Here is an 18,117-nt window from a genome sequence, read left to right as displayed (position 1 = left end):
AGTATAATGGACAGTTGGTACAATGTGTCTGGTTTGTGTAGAAAAATGGGCGGCACGGTGGCTTAGTGGCCTCTCAGTGCTGGGATCCCATCTGGGTGGCGTTTCCATGTTCTCCCCGTGTCTGCGTGGGTTTCCTCCGGGGGCTCCGGTTTCCTCCCACAAACTTTAGGTGATGGATGTGATGGTGTGTGAGTGAATGAATGTCTGTATGTGTGAGTGAATGTGTGTGAGCCCAGATATGGATTGGCGCTCTGTCCTGGGTGAAACCCTAGTGCCTGATGCAGTCCTCCAGGTGGAGGGTCGTTCCTGGTTGAGAGTACACTGTGTGCGTTTGGTTGCCGCTTCTCGCCAGTGTGTGTGTGGATTGAGTGTTCTGAGCATTGATGTTCTTGGGTGTCTAGAAAGGCGCTATATTGATAGATAGAAAAATAAACAAACCAAAAAGAAGACCTTTTGACATGACGGAAGATACAGATTAAATAACAGTCCTTTTGAATTTTTGCTAATTTCATAATTTATGTAAAAAAAAGACACCACCAGCTACACCTTCAGCATGTCGCACTCCAATGTATCTCCATTTTGGTCCATATTCATGATGAATGGACCAATAGAAATGCTCCAGAATGACTTTGAATAACAGTGGCGGATGCTGGTCTTTCAAGGAGGGGAAGCTCAATTTCGGCCTACATCATAAAATGTGTCGGTTTATTTATACGTAAATTCTACCCTCCGTTCCTTTTTAAGAAAATGATCTGTGACCCTGTCGTACCAACAAGGCGTCTTTTCCAGGGACTTGACTGGTGTCCTCTCAATGGCCAGCAGAGCTAGGCTGCTTAAACGGCCTTGGCCCATGTGAAGTGTGTCCGCCTGTGCTCCCACGGATCTTTACACCAAAGGATCGCTGATTCGCTCATTTCACTGTCAATCAAAAAGGGATTCAGCCTCAGACAGATCATCCAATCATCATGCAGAAGCTGAGTGTCCGGGCCAGCCGAGGCCAGCCCACTGCCCCATAGACCCCCAGAGACACTGAGCGTCCGATGGGCGGGACAAAGCCCAGCATTTATCCAATCACTCGTCTCGTTTCGCTGCACTTCGCTGCTTCGCTATTGAACTCTGTGGAAGCTCAGCACCCACGCTGTTTAAAGCACTGTGAAGCTGCGGGAATGATTGAGAGGAAAGCCGTGTCTTTACCAGTGATAAGAAGCTGATTTTGAACAAAAGTTGAGCGCGTTGTAGTGCATATATATTCAATGACATGTACACACAACAGTATATATTTGATCACTTATTTTTTTACATTTTAGGGGAAGCTGAGCTAAGAGCAATCGCCACTGCTGAATAAAGTCTTTTACATTGACTTCCAATGAAAGATAAGGTCATTTGGAGATACACATTTTCCTTTAGACGGTGAGGATATGCTCAAGATTCCTCATAACCATTTACAGCACTTCCCCAACCATTTTCTGCCTTTCATCACCTCTGACAATTCCTTCAAGGCTTCCATTGGCACACAGCCTCTAAATGCAAATTAAGCCAACAATGATGTGACAGAAATATCCTCTACAAACATTTTCCCTATTTGTTGAATAAAGAAAGACATATGTTCTAATGTAGAGCATGGATCTTAATTTTCCTGTTAATTACTATTCACTTTTAGGATACAGTCCTGACCTGAAAGCTGTGGTGAAGAACACAGCTGTGGAGAGTTTTAGATGTAGTTACCTGTGTAGAACCGTGTCCAGGGATCCTCCAGGGCTGCTGGGCTCCAGAAGACAGTCTGGCTCCACTCCACTGAGCTGTGTGTGAGAGAACAGAGAACCCTCTCAATTCAGTTGAGTATTAGTCCAGGATTAAAGATTCGTTTCATTGTGTGTGTGTGTGTGTGTGTGTGTGTGAGAGAGAGAGAGAGAACTACAAGAGCTCTTATTGACTCCTCTCACCTTCCCTCTTACACTGCCTCTGTTTACATAGACAACAGAGCACTGCTTATGTTGACCAAGCCAATATTACATCATCAACCCTCAGCTATAACAGGCAGAGGGCAGGAGAGTGGATATGTGTACACTTAGACTTAAATAATAACTGTAAACTCACAGAGGGGCGAGAGAGAGAAAGAGAGAGCACTACGTGTGAAAGACAGGACGAAAGAAAGAAAGTAAGATGAAAAAACTAGAATAAAGAGGGTAAAAATGCAAGGGAGTAATGAAGAAAAAGAGGAACACAGACAGGGCAAGGGAGAAGAAAGCAAACGAGGAAACAGAAAGGAGAAGAGAGAGAGTGAAAGAAAAGGAGAAAGAGAAACAGAATCAATGAGCAATGAGAGGAAAGTAAAAGAAAGATAAGGCGAGCGGGAACACTTTTCACCTGATGCATGAGAGAGTTGTTTGCATCTGAATGATGGAGTGCGCTGGGTCCTGGTTGCCATGGTGACATGCCCCTGCCATTGACTGACAGCATTGGGTTTTTGTTTGTTTGTTTGTTTTAAAATCACGGTTTGCATTAGTGAACACTTATCAGTCACATGGCCTGGGGGAGGAAGCAACTTCCCACTCTGTACTGATGAAGGCCTGGACTTGTGTAAATAGTTCAGATGTGGTTTTAGGGGCTGGGGTAATTTGTTTCTCCTTAAGGTTAAGGAAAGGGGGATGTAAGGATTAAAAAGAAGTAGACCTGACAACCCTGTGTACTCCTGAGTGACAGAGGCAGCCCGCGCTAATCATCACTACATTAGCCGCTAGCCACTCAACATGAGTTAATGACACTGCTTATGCTTGGAGAGCTGACTAAGTACCTGAAAACACACACACACACCAAAATATCCCTCCAGTCTTTTAGTATAAACTATATGGAGAAAGAGAGAGAGAGAGAGAGAGAGAGGGTGGGGGGCTAACACATTAGCAATCTTCATTTCCACAGTAAACACTTAAAGGCAAGTGGTGGAGTAACCAGCAGCTGCTGTGCTCCTTAACATTGTGATTAAAGAGCACCCGAGTGTGTGACTCCAAGCCTGCCATCCTCGAACCAGTAAACACCTACTGATAATCCTTTAAGTTAAAAACAACAGCCTGTTCTTGCTTTTATTTTGTCAGAATTGTATCCAAATCCCTTCCTAATTTAGCCGCTTCTCAGTTCCACTGTTTAGCTAAAACTCCCACAATCACAGCCCTCCAAGACATGCAAAGCTAGCCACAGCATCTTTTCCACACTGCTGCTAATACAGTGCCATGTTATCAACACACTTGCTACGCTAATTGCTAAACAAGGCTAATTGCTAAACAAGGCTAAATGCTTCTGTATCGTTAGTTAGACACCCAGAGTCATAGGGGGCGCTGTTGATCTTGCACCTCTCCTTCAGCCTCTACATCGAATCTAAGGGTTCATTCTGTTACTTTATTTTCTGAAGTGAATTTAATTGGAATGAGCCCTAAGAGGGGTGAAGGATTGTGTGAATACAAACAACACAGAACACATTTCCCTCTTCAAACCTGAAAAGATGGCAGACAAATCACAGTAGACTCCTTTATCCACATAAAACCAATGAGCCCCATACCGTGCTGAAAACAAACAAGCAAAGTAAGCCAATGAAAGCTGCTACATCACATTTGATGCCAAATAAAGTTACATAAGGAATGCATGTTGCTGTTGGCAACAGCACAGTCATTTTTACCAATTTCTATGTGAAGATCCGGAGCTTTCTGTGCGCGACTGTGTTCCTGACGCTGCATAAAAAATGCATGGGGTCTTCAGTGTTTAGGGAACCATATGATGCCCTTTGATTGACTTATTGCACCTAGTGTCAGTAAAAAGTGTATCTCTGTACAGTAATCACTGTGTATGAGCCGATATGAATTAGTCATTATGATAATCTCAACCTGCATACAACACACCGGCTGCCAGTTCTAAACGCACAAGAGGGACAAATCAGGGCTTGCGCTGTCACACACATTACACTGATCCACTTGATTTGAGCTCTGTACCCTGTAACAGCTCATTCACAAGAAATTAAAACATTGTTTTTTTTTTTAACTGTAATCAGAGCATATTTCATCTTTACTCTTTTCTCTCCCTTTCAGCAGAATGATGTATGTCTCAAATGTCCTAATCCATAGGAAGCCATTCAAATTAATCACAGCAATGATTTCCCCTGAATTATTTCAAATATTTCCTAAAGTAATTGAAGTATTGATTTTTTTTTACTGCACTGTAAAAATGATTAAGGGTTTTAACTTTAAAGAATAGGGCAACTTTGCCGTCTTAAAATGCGTTTTTTATTAAACCTCGACTAAGATCACAGAGTGTAACCCACTGTTTATTGTTCTTTGACTTCACTTTGTTGAAGTTTGGTGACCACAAATGCTGACAGGGTGCCTACACTTTAAATTAAAACGGCAAATCCTTTTTACACTGTACTTAACTTTTATAGCGATGCAGATATAACATCAAGGACAGAGTGTGAGAAAGAACTGACAGGCATTTTAAGTTGGTCTTTACTTCAATCATTCAATGAACCGTGTCTCAGTGGCGTGTTTCATAAAGCACTGCCTACCTCCTGTGTCTGATCCAGATGTTCTGACAGGACCGCTGCTTATTACAGGCGTGATGGGAGGCTTCAGCTTCACCTGAAAGAAACGTCATTCCTGTAACATTCAGGTAACTAAGCATCCTTTAAAGAGTGGCTTATTGATTCTGGTAAGAGATGGAGGCCTGCAGTTTGGCTTCAAATTCCAGATTTGAGGCGAGACTTCTTCAGATGCCTAGGGCTTGTCTTGGATTTGATGACATTTGTATTCAGGCTGTGTTTGTTCATGGCCATTCTTCTCACTTAATGTTATCTCTGGTCTTGACAGACCAAATCAATATTTTTGTATTTTCCTACTTTCTGGGAACTGGAGTCCGACATGAATCCATTGACATAGAAAATAAATTAAGTTTAAATGTGGGCCAAATACATGAGAATGTAATCAATTTTTTAATAATATAATTGATTTTAATAGCACAAAATGTCTTTAGTATTTTGATTTTTGGCCTCGGTTCCATTTAGACATGGTCCAGACTCATTACAATAGTCTTGGGTTTTAAAAGTGGACTGAAAAGGAAATCTTTTGTTTAGTTTTAACTCCAATGTCTTATGAACATCAAGAGTCTTCCCAAAAGGTTTTCCTTTCACAGGTCGAATACTGCAGTTAAATATGAAAACCAAGTGAAACAGTACAGTGCATGAATATAAATGAAGAAGTATAATTCTCATGAAAATGAAAGCAAGCGATGCTGTTTACAATAAAGAGAAGCAAACAAATATCTGAGAGCATCTGTTACGTATTGTCATACTGTATCGGGTCTTCACATGCTTTCATAATAAGACACTTCTGAGTCTTGTAGTGTGGCGGCACAGTGGTGAAGCTCCCTGTGTCTGTGTGGGTTTCCTCCGGGTGACTGTCTGTGAGGAGTGTGGTGTGTTCTCCCTGTGTCTGCGTGGGTTTCCTCCGGGTGACTGTGAGGAGTGTGGTGTGTTCTCCCTGTGTCTGTGTGGGTTTCCTCCGGGTGACTGTCTGTGAGGAGTGTGGTGTGTTCTCTCTGTGTCTGCGTGGGTTTCCTCCGGGAGACTGTCTGTGAGGAGTGTGGTGTGTTCTCCCTGTGTCTGCGTGGGTTTCCTCCGGGTGACTGTCTGTGAGGAGTGTGGTGTGTTCTCCCTGTGTCTGCGTGGGTTTCCTCCGGGTGACTGTCTGTGAGGAGTGTGGTGTGTTCTCCCTGTGTCTGCGTGGGTTTCCTCCGGGTGACTGTCTGTGAGGAGTGTGGTGTGTTCTCCCTGTGTCTGCGTGGGTTTCCTCCGGGTGACTGTCTGTGAGGAGTGTGGTGTGTTCTCTCTGTGTCTGCGTGGGTTTCCTCCAGGTGACTGTCTGTGTGGAGTGTGGTGTGTTCTCCCTGTGTCTGCATGGGTTTCTTCTGGGTGACTGTCTGTGAGGAGTGTGGTGTGTTCTCCCTGCGTCTGCGTGGGTTTCCTCCGGGTGACTGTCTGTGAGGAGTGTGGTGTGTTCTCCCTGTGTCTGCGTGGGTTTCTTCTGGGTGACTGTCTGTGAGGAGTGTGGTGTGTTCTCCCTGTGTCTGCGTGGGTTTTCTCCGGGTGACTGTCTGTGAGGAGTGTGGTGTGTTCTCCCTGTGTCTGCGTGGGTTTCCTCCGGGTGACTGTCTGTGAGGAGTGTGGTGTGTTCTCCCTGTGTCTGCGTGGGTTTCCTCCGGGTGACTGTGAGGAGTGTGGTGTGTTCTCCCTGTGTCTGTGTGGGTTTCCTCCGGGTGACTGTCTGTGAGGAGTGTGGTGTGTTCTCTCTGTGTCTGCGTGGGTTTCCTCCGGGAGACTGTCTGTGAGGAGTGTGGTGTGTTCTCCCTGTGTCTGCGTGGGTTTCCTCCGGGTGACTGTCTGTGAGGAGTGTGGTGTGTTCTCCCTGTGTCTGCGTGGGTTTCCTCCGGGTGACTGTCTGTGAGGAGTGTGGTGTGTTCTCCCTGTGTCTGCGTGGGTTTCCTCCGGGTGACTGTCTGTGAGGAGTGTGGTGTGTTCTCCCTGTGTCTGCGTGGGTTTCCTCCGGGTGACTGTCTGTGAGGAGTGTGGTGTGTTCTCTCTGTGTCTGCGTGGGTTTCCTCCAGGTGACTGTCTGTGTGGAGTGTGGTGTGTTCTCCCTGTGTCTGCGTGGGTTTCTTCTGGGTGACTGTCTGTGAGGAGTGTGGTGTGTTCTCCCTGCGTCTGCGTGGGTTTCCTCCGGGTGACTGTCTGTGAGGAGTGTGGTGTGTTCTCCCTGTGTCTGCGTGGGTTTCTTCTGGGTGACTGTCTGTGAGGAGTGTGGTGTGTTCTCCCTGTGTCTGCGTGGGTTTTCTCCGGGTGACTGTCTGTGAGGAGTGTGGTGTGTTCTCCCTGTGTCTGCGTGGGTTTCCTCCGGGTGACTGTCTGTGAGGAGTGTGGTGTGTTCTCCCTGTGTCTGCGTGGGTTTCCTCCGGGTGACTGTCTGTGAGGAGTGTGGTGTGTTCTCTCTGTGTCTGCGTGGGTTTCCTCCGGGAGACTGTCTGTGAGGAGTGTGGTGTGTTCTCCCTGTGTCTGCGTGGGTTTCCTCCGGGTGACTGTCTGTGAGGAGTGTGGTGTGTTCTCCCTGTGTCTGCGTGGGTTTCCTCCGGGTGACTGTCTGTGAGGAGTGTGCTGTGTTCTCCCTGTGTCTGCGTGGGTTTCCTCCGGGTGACTGTCTGTGAGGAGTGTGGTGTGTTCTCCCTGTGTCTGCGTGGGTTTCCTCCGGGTGACTGTCTGTGAGGAGTGTGGTGTGTTCTCTCTGTGTCTGCGTGGGTTTCCTCCAGGTGACTGTCTGTGTGGAGTGTGGTGTGTTCTCCCTGTGTCTGCGTGGGTTTCTTCTGGGTGACTGTCTGTGAGGAGTGTGGTGTGTTCTCCCTGCGTCTGCGTGGGTTTCCTCCGGGTGACTGTCTGTGAGGAGTGTGGTGTGTTCTCCCTGTGTCTGCGTGGGTTTCTTCTGGGTGACTGTCTGTGAGGAGTGTGGTGTGTTCTCCCTGTGTCTGCGTGGGTTTTCTCCGGGTGACTGTCTGTGAGGAGTGTGGTGTGTTCTCCCTGTGTCTGCGTGGGTTTCCTCCGGGTGACTGTCTGTGAGGAGTGTGGTGTGTTCTCCCTGTGTCTGCGTGGGTTTCCTCCGGGTGACTGTGAGGAGTGTGGTGTGTTCTCCCTGTGTCTGTGTGGGTTTCCTCCGGGTGACTGTCTGTGAGGAGTGTGGTGTGTTCTCTCTGTGTCTGCGTGGGTTTCCTCCGGGAGACTGTCTGTGAGGAGTGTGGTGTGTTCTCCCTGTGTCTGCGTGGGTTTCCTCCGGGTGACTGTCTGTGAGGAGTGTGGTGTGTTCTCCCTGTGTCTGCGTGGGTTTCCTCCGGGTGACTGTCTGTGAGGAGTGTGGTGTGTTCTCCCTGTGTCTGCGTGGGTTTCCTCCGGGTGACTGTCTGTGAGGAGTGTGGTGTGTTCTCCCTGTGTCTGCGTGGGTTTCCTCCGGGTGACTGTCTGTGAGGAGTGTGGTGTGTTCTCTCTGTGTCTGCGTGGGTTTCCTCCAGGTGACTGTCTGTGTGGAGTGTGGTGTGTTCTCCCTGTGTCTGCGTGGGTTTCTTCTGGGTGACTGTCTGTGAGGAGTGTGGTGTGTTCTCCCTGCGTCTGCGTGGGTTTCCTCCGGGTGACTGTCTGTGAGGAGTGTGGTGTGTTCTCCCTGTGTCTGCGTGGGTTTCTTCTGGGTGACTGTCTGTGAGGAGTGTGGTGTGTTCTCCCTGTGTCTGCGTGGGTTTTCTCCGGGTGACTGTCTGTGAGGAGTGTGGTGTGTTCTCCCTGTGTCTGCGTGGGTTTCCTCCGGGTGACTGTCTGTGAGGAGTGTGGTGTGTTCTCCCTGTGTCTGCGTGGGTTTCCTCCGGGTGACTGTCTGTGAGGAGTGTGGTGTGTTCTCCCTGTGTCTGCGTGGGTTTCCTCCGGGTGACTGTCTATGAGGAGTGTGGTCTGTTCTCCCTGTGTCTGCGTGGGTTTCCTCCGGGTGACTGTCTGTGAGGAGTGTGGTGTGTTCTCCCTGTGTCTGCGTGGGTTTCCTCCGGGTGACTGTCTGTGAGGAGTGTGGTGTGTTCTCCCTGTGTCTGTGTGGGTTTCCTCCAGGTGACTGTCTGTGAGGAGTGTGGTGTGTTCACCCTGTGTCTGCGTGGGTTTCCTCCGGGTGACTGTCTGTGAGGAGTGTGGTGTGTTCTCCCTGTGTCTGCGTGGGTTTCCTCTGGGTGACTGTCTGTGAGGAGTGTGGTGTGTTCTCCCTGTGTCTGCGTGGGTTTCCTCCGGGAGACTGTCTGTGAGGAGTGTGGTGTGTTCTCTCTCTGTCTGCGTGGGTTTCCTCCGGGTGACTGTCTGTGAGGAATGTGATGTGTTCTCCCTGTGTCTCCGTGGGTTTCCTCCGGGTGCTCCGGTTTCCAAAAACACACGTTGGTAGGTGGATTGGCGACTCAAAAGTATCCGTAGGTGTGATTGTATGAGTAAATGTGTGTCTGTGTTGCCCTGTGAAGGATTGGCGCCCCCTCCAGGGGGTATTCCTGCCTTGCGCCCAATGATTCCAGGTAGGCTCTGGACCCACCGCGACCCTGAACTAGATAAGCGCTTACAGATAATTAATGAATGAATGAGTCTTGTAGTGCTGAGGTGTGAACATTTTTTAATGATGTTTATTTTGGGTCCTTTTTGGACAAAGACCTGTTATGCTTGTTGATGTTCTGATCTGTTGCACTTTTTGCCTTGATCACTTTGTTTTGGTCAAAGGTGCTGGGTTTCTTCAGGCGTTCTGGAGGCAAAATGTGTTGATTGCACTGCAAACTGTGTTTTGGGCTTTGAGCTAATCGTTCTGAAAATGGGAACTGTGTTTCAGTAATCGTATTTGAGTGTGAGAGCGAAACTCAAAACAAAAAGGTCATCCTCACACCTGTGTGGATCCAGTGTGTCTGCTCTCCTCTGCCGGTGCTGGTTCGGATGCAGCTGGGTCAGGACTAATGGCTATTCTACTTGCTCTGCGCTGACTCAGCCTTCTTTTAAATTTTTTTTATTTTTTTATCTCAGACACTTGCAGCATTTGCCTGTTTGCCAGATATATTTGATTTCTTTCTTACTCCCTCTCCACTTCTCTCATTTGCTCATCCTCTCTCTCTCACTCACTTTTCCCACTCTCTTTCATCTCTACCCATTTCTCCCTCTTCCCCTCTTCACTTCCCTGATTGAGAGAACTCTGCAGGCTGCAGTAAATCAAACCTGAGTGGAGTAGGAGAGTGATTTATTTTGAATGTGTCTCTCTGTAGAGCAGAGTGGAGGCTATTTTGCAGCTTGGGGGCGTAACAGAGACACAAACATTGGGAAGAATTGGAGGGCTGCTGACAAATCTAGGAACATTTCTGAGTTTAGAAGTTTACACAGTTTTCTCCCTTTTCCCAAAGCTCTGCACTGGGGCTAATGTGCACAGATTTAGTTAAAGGATTCTTATAGTCATCTTAGATGTGCAGTAATTTAGGCAGGTGCTCTAGACATGTCCCTTTATTGAGACAGTAGCCTTCCAGCGCTAGTACAAAACTAAAGAAGTAAACATACTGTATCTCAGCTGACGTATTACTCTCAGCTGATTTATTACTAACTTTATAGCACTAAAAGCCTGGCAAAGCTACATCACTAGATACCAATGTTTTACAGAATTAAATACCCCTCACTCTGACACTCAGACGATGGGGTGGGGTTATTCTAAAGTGTCTGCTGCACTCTATGAAAGATGCAACGTTGAATCAGTACGGCTTGTTTACTCATGAGTTTTGGCTTTATCCGTCCACAAAAAAGAACAGGTCGGTCTTATTTCACAGCAAAGGTGGGCAAAATTTTGCACAAGACTATAGCCTCCAACATGGAGTCTCTTACCTGGCTGGTGTTACCATGGTGATGTGCAGTGGTAGGGCTGTTGGTCATGACCACACGTCTCTGAATGGGCAGCCAGCCAATCCTGACTGGAGCCAAGTAGCACATCTTGGCCTTCTCAGCACTGGGTGCCAGCTTTATCTGAGCCCTGTCTCGGGTCTCCAGTCCAGACTGAGAGCACAGTGAGTCCACACTGTCAACAGAGCTATGTCCCAGGCTTGGGCTCATACTGGGTTTCCACTCCCATTTTCGGGGATAGGGGTAGTTTGGGGAATGTACAGCTCCAGTGAGTATCGTGTTTGGAAGAACAGGCATGGACGCAGTTCGGTCAACACCTGCAGCACCCTGCTGTTGACGGGGTCGAGCCTGTAGACTCTCAAGCGTCTGAAGCCAGTCATCCATCATCCTGCCCTCAAGACAGCTCTGTGGACGAGCTGCACGAGTAGATCTATTCCTCTGAACCACCGGGCTCTCCCAGTGGCTCTCATCTCCAGACCTCCTCCACTCTGGAGTCCTGCGGAGATGAGAGGTGCCATCCTGCCTGGCCTTAGGTAACCGTTGCCAGCTCTCAGATTTTACTTCCATGGCGACCCCTCACATACAGTCACTTAGACACACACACACACACAGACAGTTATATACACTTCTGTACAGCTGCCCTGGTAACCACCAAGGACGTAAAAAAACATTTTGCATTGAATACGAAACAGATGCCCTGAATTCTTGCTCCAAACACTCAAGGAAAGTGACTAAGACAAGAACTGATGAGAATATAATTAAAAAAGATAAATAACCTGAATAAAATCTTGTCAAATTAACTTACATTAATTGTTAATAATATCTTTGCACTTCTTATTATCACCATTTTAGAGATCAAACTTTTTTCTGGTCAGTGACAACATTATAGTGTTTTCTTGCACATTTTTCCTAATGTTTATATCTAACGTGCCTGCTTTTTATTTATTATTTTATCTGTCTCCTCCATTTCCCAGCTGGGAATCTTCTTTCTAAATGTTCTCTGTAGTTTACAACCGTTCTCTTCAAAACATATTCCACAAAACACATATTCAGAAGTGGCATGGAATAAACTAAACTTATTATTGCACTCAGAAAGACACCTAAACTAAATAATGAATACATGTGAGAGCAGCTGATACTGTCAAGAGAATTTTGTTTACCTGAAAGTCGAGCAATGGAATCATCTAACAGCCCCAAAACTCCCTTAGTGGAACTATTAAAGAGTAGATCTAGATCTATCTCTCTCTATCTCTCTCTCTCTCTCTCTATCTCACTCTCCCAAGAAAAGCTGCTGGTGGTGCTGTCTCCAGTCAAGCATGAATATGACTGTGCATGTCGCTCTGAATGAACAAAAGACTTACAGAAAAGCTGAACATCTACCACGGGGAGAATGTTGCCTGTTTCTGTTCACAGCCAACCAAACCCCCCCCCCTTTTTTCCAACTTAGACATTTTGGCTCCAAGGTGTTTTTGTGTTTCTCTCTCCGGCGGGCTTCATTTTTGGAGTCTGTGTTGTGTTTACAGAGATGAACGCGGTGAGAGATTTACAGGAGCACGGCTGCAGCAAAGCCACACAAGTGAAAATAATAACCACTGGAAGAACACAACAATGGCATCAACATATTTCTAGATATAAACTCTGGGACAGCTATTTCTGAATACAAATAAACTCTCTAAAACAATCAAGAGAAACCCTAAAACATGCATCAGAACAAAAAGGAAACTGAGTTACTGCCTGAAAGATTGAAATAAATATACTGTATACGTCCTTTAAATATCCACAGGTGTTTGTGTCTGTCCACTGTGAGAAGAAACACAGTACTATGACTCAGAGCCAACCCAGTAAACAAGGGACGTCCCTGGACATTCAAAATAGGTCTAAAAGTAGTCTGTCCGTCAATGACATATTTTAAACGTCAATGGACGTCCAAAATCCATCTTAATAAGTTAGTTAAGTGGTGACCAATCGATAACGTCAGTGGACGTCCAAAATACGTCTAATAGTCGTCTTTTCAATGTCTGTGTTTGGACGTCTTTTCAACTTTCATTTTCAACCTTAAGAGAACGTTGATTAGACGGCAGTCGTTACGTTATTTCAACGTTGAATCAACGGCTAAATGTTTACTGGGTAGACTTACATCTCTGAATGTTTAAGAATGGAAGCAGTAATTAAGAGAAGATGCATTAGTGCTATATTTAATTGATTATTCTGTGTGTGTTGTTTAACTTTAGTCCTAATGCTCAGTATTGAACTTAATGGCTTTCTTGACCCGAGGGTGGTCTTTTACTATTGTACAGCACTGTGTGTTGAGGTTTCTCTTTCCCCTATAAAGTTATCTTTCAGAGGTAGAGGTTTTTTAAGACACGGATGATATATGGATCTTTCAAACCTTTTTAAAACTAAATGTAAAAGTCACACAGAATTGGACCTGTGGCACTTTCCCCAAACCTTTCTCTTCTGAACAATTGCAAGAGATTAAATCAGAGTTTAATATCTCCAAATATATATATACAGTATATATATATATATATATAAGTTCAGAAAATCAATAAATGCAGGCAATCAGCCACTGAACTCATTTCTAAATTAGTTTGTTTGTCATGTGGGTGACCAAAAATATGATGGAAGACCTTTGGTAGAGGAGTATGTGTGTGTGGGTGTGGGTGTGTATGTGTGTGTGAAGTCAGAAGCTGTGGCTCAAAGCTCAAAACTTGGCATGTGATTGCAGACACTCTGAGCTGAAAGGAGCCATTGGGCTGTGTATGAGAGGAGCAGTTTGTTTCTGTTGCTCATCTTAACCCACATGATGTTTCTTAAGACTCACTCGAACGAATGCTACGCATTAAAATGCCTTGGGGTAAGACCAGTGGTCTACTGAGTGCATCTCCATAAACACTTTATCCGTTTAGATCAAACTTACTGGATGGGTTCCACTCTGATTCCCATCCTGTACTGCAGAGTTTTTTTACATTTAAATTACCTTTAATTGGAAGAGATAGTGTTTATGGTGACAGAATATGACGTGTTATGTAAACATTTTTTATGTTTCAAAATGTACCCTCTATCAGATCAATACAGTACGGTATGTTTGGAGAAAAAAAAGGTGCCCTTATTGAATGAATGGCTTTTGTGATGTCACACATCACTTTTATATAGACCTACTGAGTTATGTTCTACGCTCTCTGATCTTTCAGCCTCAATCATCAGCCCTACTGCAGTGGTTCCCAATCCTGGCTGTACACTGGCGCCCCATACAGGGTGTGTTCCTGCCTTACATCTAGTGGAACCAGGTAGGCTCTGGACCCACCACAACCCTGAACTATAAAGAATAAGGGGTTTACATTGGGTATTTGCCTGTGTTTGTTTACCTTAAAGAACTTTTAAGCAAAAGGTCCTTCAGAAAGAGACAGTTTTGTAAATGAGATGCGAAAATGTGGAAGATATTGTAGAGACATAAAGATAACACAAGATTATAAATGTAGGAATGACTACTATTTCTCATACCTATCAGATAACATCCAAAACTTTATTGTCTATCATAACATTAGCGTTTTTCAAAGTGTGGTACATGTAGGTGGGGCGCAAGGAATCAGAAGAACTGAGCATTTTTATTCCTGCCTTTATTAATGCCTTTCTGTTTGCCAATAAAGTTTACTCAGTAAAACTCATCCACTCACAATGGATTCAGTAATAGCCCTTAAACATGTTAAAAGAACATCAGATAGGAGACCAGAATAATGTAGCTTGCCTGGAACCATAGAGCGAAAAATATTAAATGATGTCAGCATGTAAATTGTGGAGGAAAATATAAACGGTACAACAGGCCAGTAGACGTGTGTATAACGTTAATGATTTGAGTGGCAGTGTCGAGCATGCAACCCTGTTTTGAAAAGACGAGTAGTGCTAAACAGACTCATTGCAGTCACTGATGCTGTGATAAGGCTTAGTCATTTGTTCATCTGCCTTTGCTAATTTTTGCACAGACTGAAAAGAAACTGAAGTACATTTTTCAATATTTGTCCAATGTTCATTATTTTTGAATTTTTGAACATTGGTCTTAATGATGTATCTGGTGGTATAGAAGATAGAAGTTGATGTTACTTCAATAAATGATTCATTCATTTATTCATTCATTCATTGTCTGTAACCCTTATCCAGTTCAGGGTCACGGTGGGTCCAGAGCCTATCTGGAATCATTGGGCGCAAGGCAGGAATACACCCTTGAGGGGGCGCCAGTCCTTCACAGGCCAACACACACTCACACCTACAGACACTTTTGAGTCGCCAATCCACCTACCAACGTGTGTTTTTGGACTGTGGGAGGAAACCGGAGCACCGGAGGAAACCCACGCAGACACAGGGAGAACACACCACACTCCTCACAGACAGTCCCCCGGAGGACACCCACGCAGACACAGGGAGAACATACCACACTCCTCACAGACATTCACCCGGAGGAAACCCACACAGACACAGGGAGAACACACCACACTCCTCACAGACAGTCACCCGGAGGAAACCCACGCAGACACAGAGAAAACACACCACACTCCTCACAGACAGTCACCCAGAGCAAACCCACGCAGAACACACCACACTCCTCACAGACAGTCACCCAGAGGAAACCCATGCAGACACAGGGAGAACACACCAAACTCCTCACAGACAGTCACCCGGAGGAAACCCACGCAGACACAGAGAAAACACACCACACTCCTCACAGACAGTCACCCGGAGGAAACCCACGCAGACACAGAGAGAACACACCACACTCCTCACAGACAGTCACCCAGAGCAAACCCACGCAGAACACACCACACTCCTCACAGACAGTCACCCAGAGAAAACCCATGCAGACACAGGGAGAACACACCAAACTCCTCACAGACAGTCACCCGGAGGAAACCCACGCAGACACAGAGAAAACACACCACACTCCTCACAGACAGTCACCCGGAGGAAACCCACGCAGACACAGAGAGAACACACCACACTCCTCACAGACAGTCACCCAGAGCAAACCCACGCAGAACACACCACACTCCTCACAGACAGTCACCCAGAGGAAACCCATGCAGACACAGGGAGAACACACCACACTCCTCACAGACAGTCACCCGGAGGAAACCCACGCAGACACAGGGAGAACACACCACACTCCTCACAGACAGTCACCCGGAGGAAACCCACGCAGACACAGGGAGAACACACCAAACTCCTCACAGACAGTCACCCGGAGGCAACCCACACAGACACAGGGAGAACACACCACACTCCTTACAGACAGTCACCCAGAGGAAACCCACGCAGACACAGGGAGAATACACCACACTCCTCACAGACAGTCACCCGGAGGAAACCCACACAGACACAGGGAGAACACACCACACTCTTCACAGACAGTCACCCGGAGGAAACCCACACAGACACAGGGAGAACACACCACACTCCTCACAGACAGTCACCCGGAGGAAACCCACGCAGACCCAGGGAGAACACACCACACTCCTCACAGACAGTCACCCAGAGGAAACCCACGCAGACACGGGGAGAACACACCAAACTCCTCACAGACAGTCACCCGGAGGCAACCCACACAGACACAGGGAGAACACACCACACTCCTTACAGACAGTCACCCAGAGGAAACCCACGCAGACACAGGGAGAACACACCACACTCCTCACAGACAGTCACCCGGAGGAAACCCACACAGACACAGGGAGAACACACCACACTCTTCACAGACAGTCACCCGGAGGAAACCCACACAGACACAGGGAGAACACACCACACTCTTCACAGACAGTCACCCGGAGGAAACCCACACAGACACAGGGAGAACACACCACACTCCTCACAGACAGTCACCCGGAGGAAACCCACGCAGACCCAGGGAGAACACACCACACTCCTCACAGACAGTCACCCAGAGGAAACCCACGCAGACACGGGGAGAACACACCAAACTCCTCACAGACAGTCACCCGGAGGAAACCCACGCAGACACAGGGAGAACACACCACACTCCTCACAGACAGTCACCCGGAGGAAACCTACACAGACACAGGGAGAACACACCACACTCCTCACAGACAGTCACCCGGAGGAAACCCACGCAGACACAGGGAGAACACACCACACTCCTCACAGACAGTCACCCGGAGGAAACCCACGCAGACACAGGGAGAACACACCACACTCCTCACAAACAGTCACCTGGAGGAAACCCACGCAGACACAGGGAGAACACACAACCTCTAGGTGTGTGACTGCGACACTACCTGCTGCACCACCGTCCCTTTCAATAAATTAGAAAATTGTAAACTTGCATGTGTGTATTTTATTGCCATTTTGTTGGGGGTATATGGGACAGGTGGGGTGTGGAAATTCCTTTTCTTTGTTCTCTGCTGGGGAATGATAGAAACCACTGCATTACATAATAGAAATTTGTCTTTGACACGCTGCACAACAATAAAGACTCATAGCTCTAAAAAACAGTCATGCAGCAACAAACTACAAAATGTAATAACTCAAATATATTAAAAAACAAATACAAAACTGCAATATTTACTGATTAAGAAGATTAATAGCCACTGGAACAAAGGTCCTTTTAAAAAGACTTGTTTTGGTAAACTGAACTTTACGGAGGCGACCCGATGGAAGTAACTGGAAGGAGCGATTAAGTGGATGTGTAAGATCTTGAATCACAGCATTAATTACTCGCTCTAACCTCTAACTATAGGTTCAAGCATATATTTCTTAAAGATGTAGATTCTTAGAATGTACAGCTTAGAAATTTCATTCTTTCACCAGTGGATCTCACACTGGTTCTCAGAGACCCAAAAATGCTGTGCTGTAAGTTCGGCTGTAATATGTGGACCACCTGGGAGTACCTGAGAGCACCCATTTTAACACGAGCAGGGTTTGTGTACACATAACTTGTTAAATAAAGTTTTTTTTTTTTGTTGACTTCTTGTTGCTAGTAGAACCATTCTGTGGTTTTAAAGAACTTTATACAGGTTTTTCACCCTAGAGAAACGTTGTAACCATGACTCAGACAATGCATAAAACTGGGTGTTTACAGTTCACAATATAATTGACCAGTTCCTGGATGTCTGTGATCTGAATAGTCACAGAAAACTGTTCATATTTTGCGGGTTAGATTTCTTGCACTCAGTAAAAGTACCTCCCTAAACAGCCTTAAGCTTTAGAGTGTTATATGTACCAACTCTTAAAATACTGTGTACATGAAAATGTTTTAAGCTTGATAAGATGGGAGTAAACAAACAACAGCTTCACACATCTGCCCAATCAGTGATTAAAGCAAGTGCTATGTCACATTTCCTCAGCTACTAAAACAAAGGCCATTGTCTGTGCCTCTTTCTTCTCCAGCTAAAAATGGAAACGCAGTAACTGACAATAAGCCACAAATGTCCCACACACAAACATAACATCATATCTGGTAAGCAGACTTCCTGGCAAGCCCAGAGTCCTGAAAGGCAGAGGGGTGACTCGGTGAAATATTAATAGCGCCCTCTGCTGAATGGAGTGCTCAGTTATGCTGCAGTGGAGCAGGGCTTACACAGAGAGCTGCAGGGGAAAGATTTCCCCACACTGTCATTAGGGGAGAGTGATAAGAGAGATGCATTAAT

At 46.1% G+C, this 18,117-nt stretch overlaps 1 protein-coding gene across 3 annotated transcripts in view; it reads right to left on the bottom strand.

Annotated features, from left to right (window-relative positions):
• The window catches only part of c3h10orf90 (chromosome 3 C10orf90 homolog), a 32,668-nt gene extending 22,103 nt beyond the window's left edge, over nt 1-10,565 (bottom strand). For 2 of the 3 annotated variants that reach the window (XR_010801955.1, XM_066666130.1), the window contains exons 1-3: nt 10,448-10,565; nt 4,550-4,622; nt 1,726-1,799 (exon numbers count right to left, since the gene is read on the bottom strand). Coding sequence is in view for 2 of the 3 variants with exons in the window: in XM_066666130.1 (XP_066522227.1) it covers nt 1,726-1,799; nt 4,550-4,622; nt 10,448-10,552 (252 nt within the window). In the remaining variant the exon portion in view is untranslated. Of the gene's footprint in view, nt 1-1,725; nt 1,800-2,367; nt 2,679-4,549; nt 4,623-10,447 lie in introns of those variants that run through there. The other variant, XM_066666129.1, reaches the window with a different exon arrangement.
• Between the last annotated feature and the right edge of the window lie 7,552 nt (nt 10,566-18,117).

Source organism: Hoplias malabaricus, chromosome 3 (genome assembly GCF_029633855.1).
Source record: "Hoplias malabaricus isolate fHopMal1 chromosome 3, fHopMal1.hap1, whole genome shotgun sequence".
In the NCBI taxonomy this organism is placed as follows: domain Eukaryota; kingdom Metazoa; phylum Chordata; class Actinopteri; order Characiformes; family Erythrinidae; genus Hoplias; species Hoplias malabaricus.
This window is presented reverse-complemented; position numbering and strand designations above follow the sequence as displayed.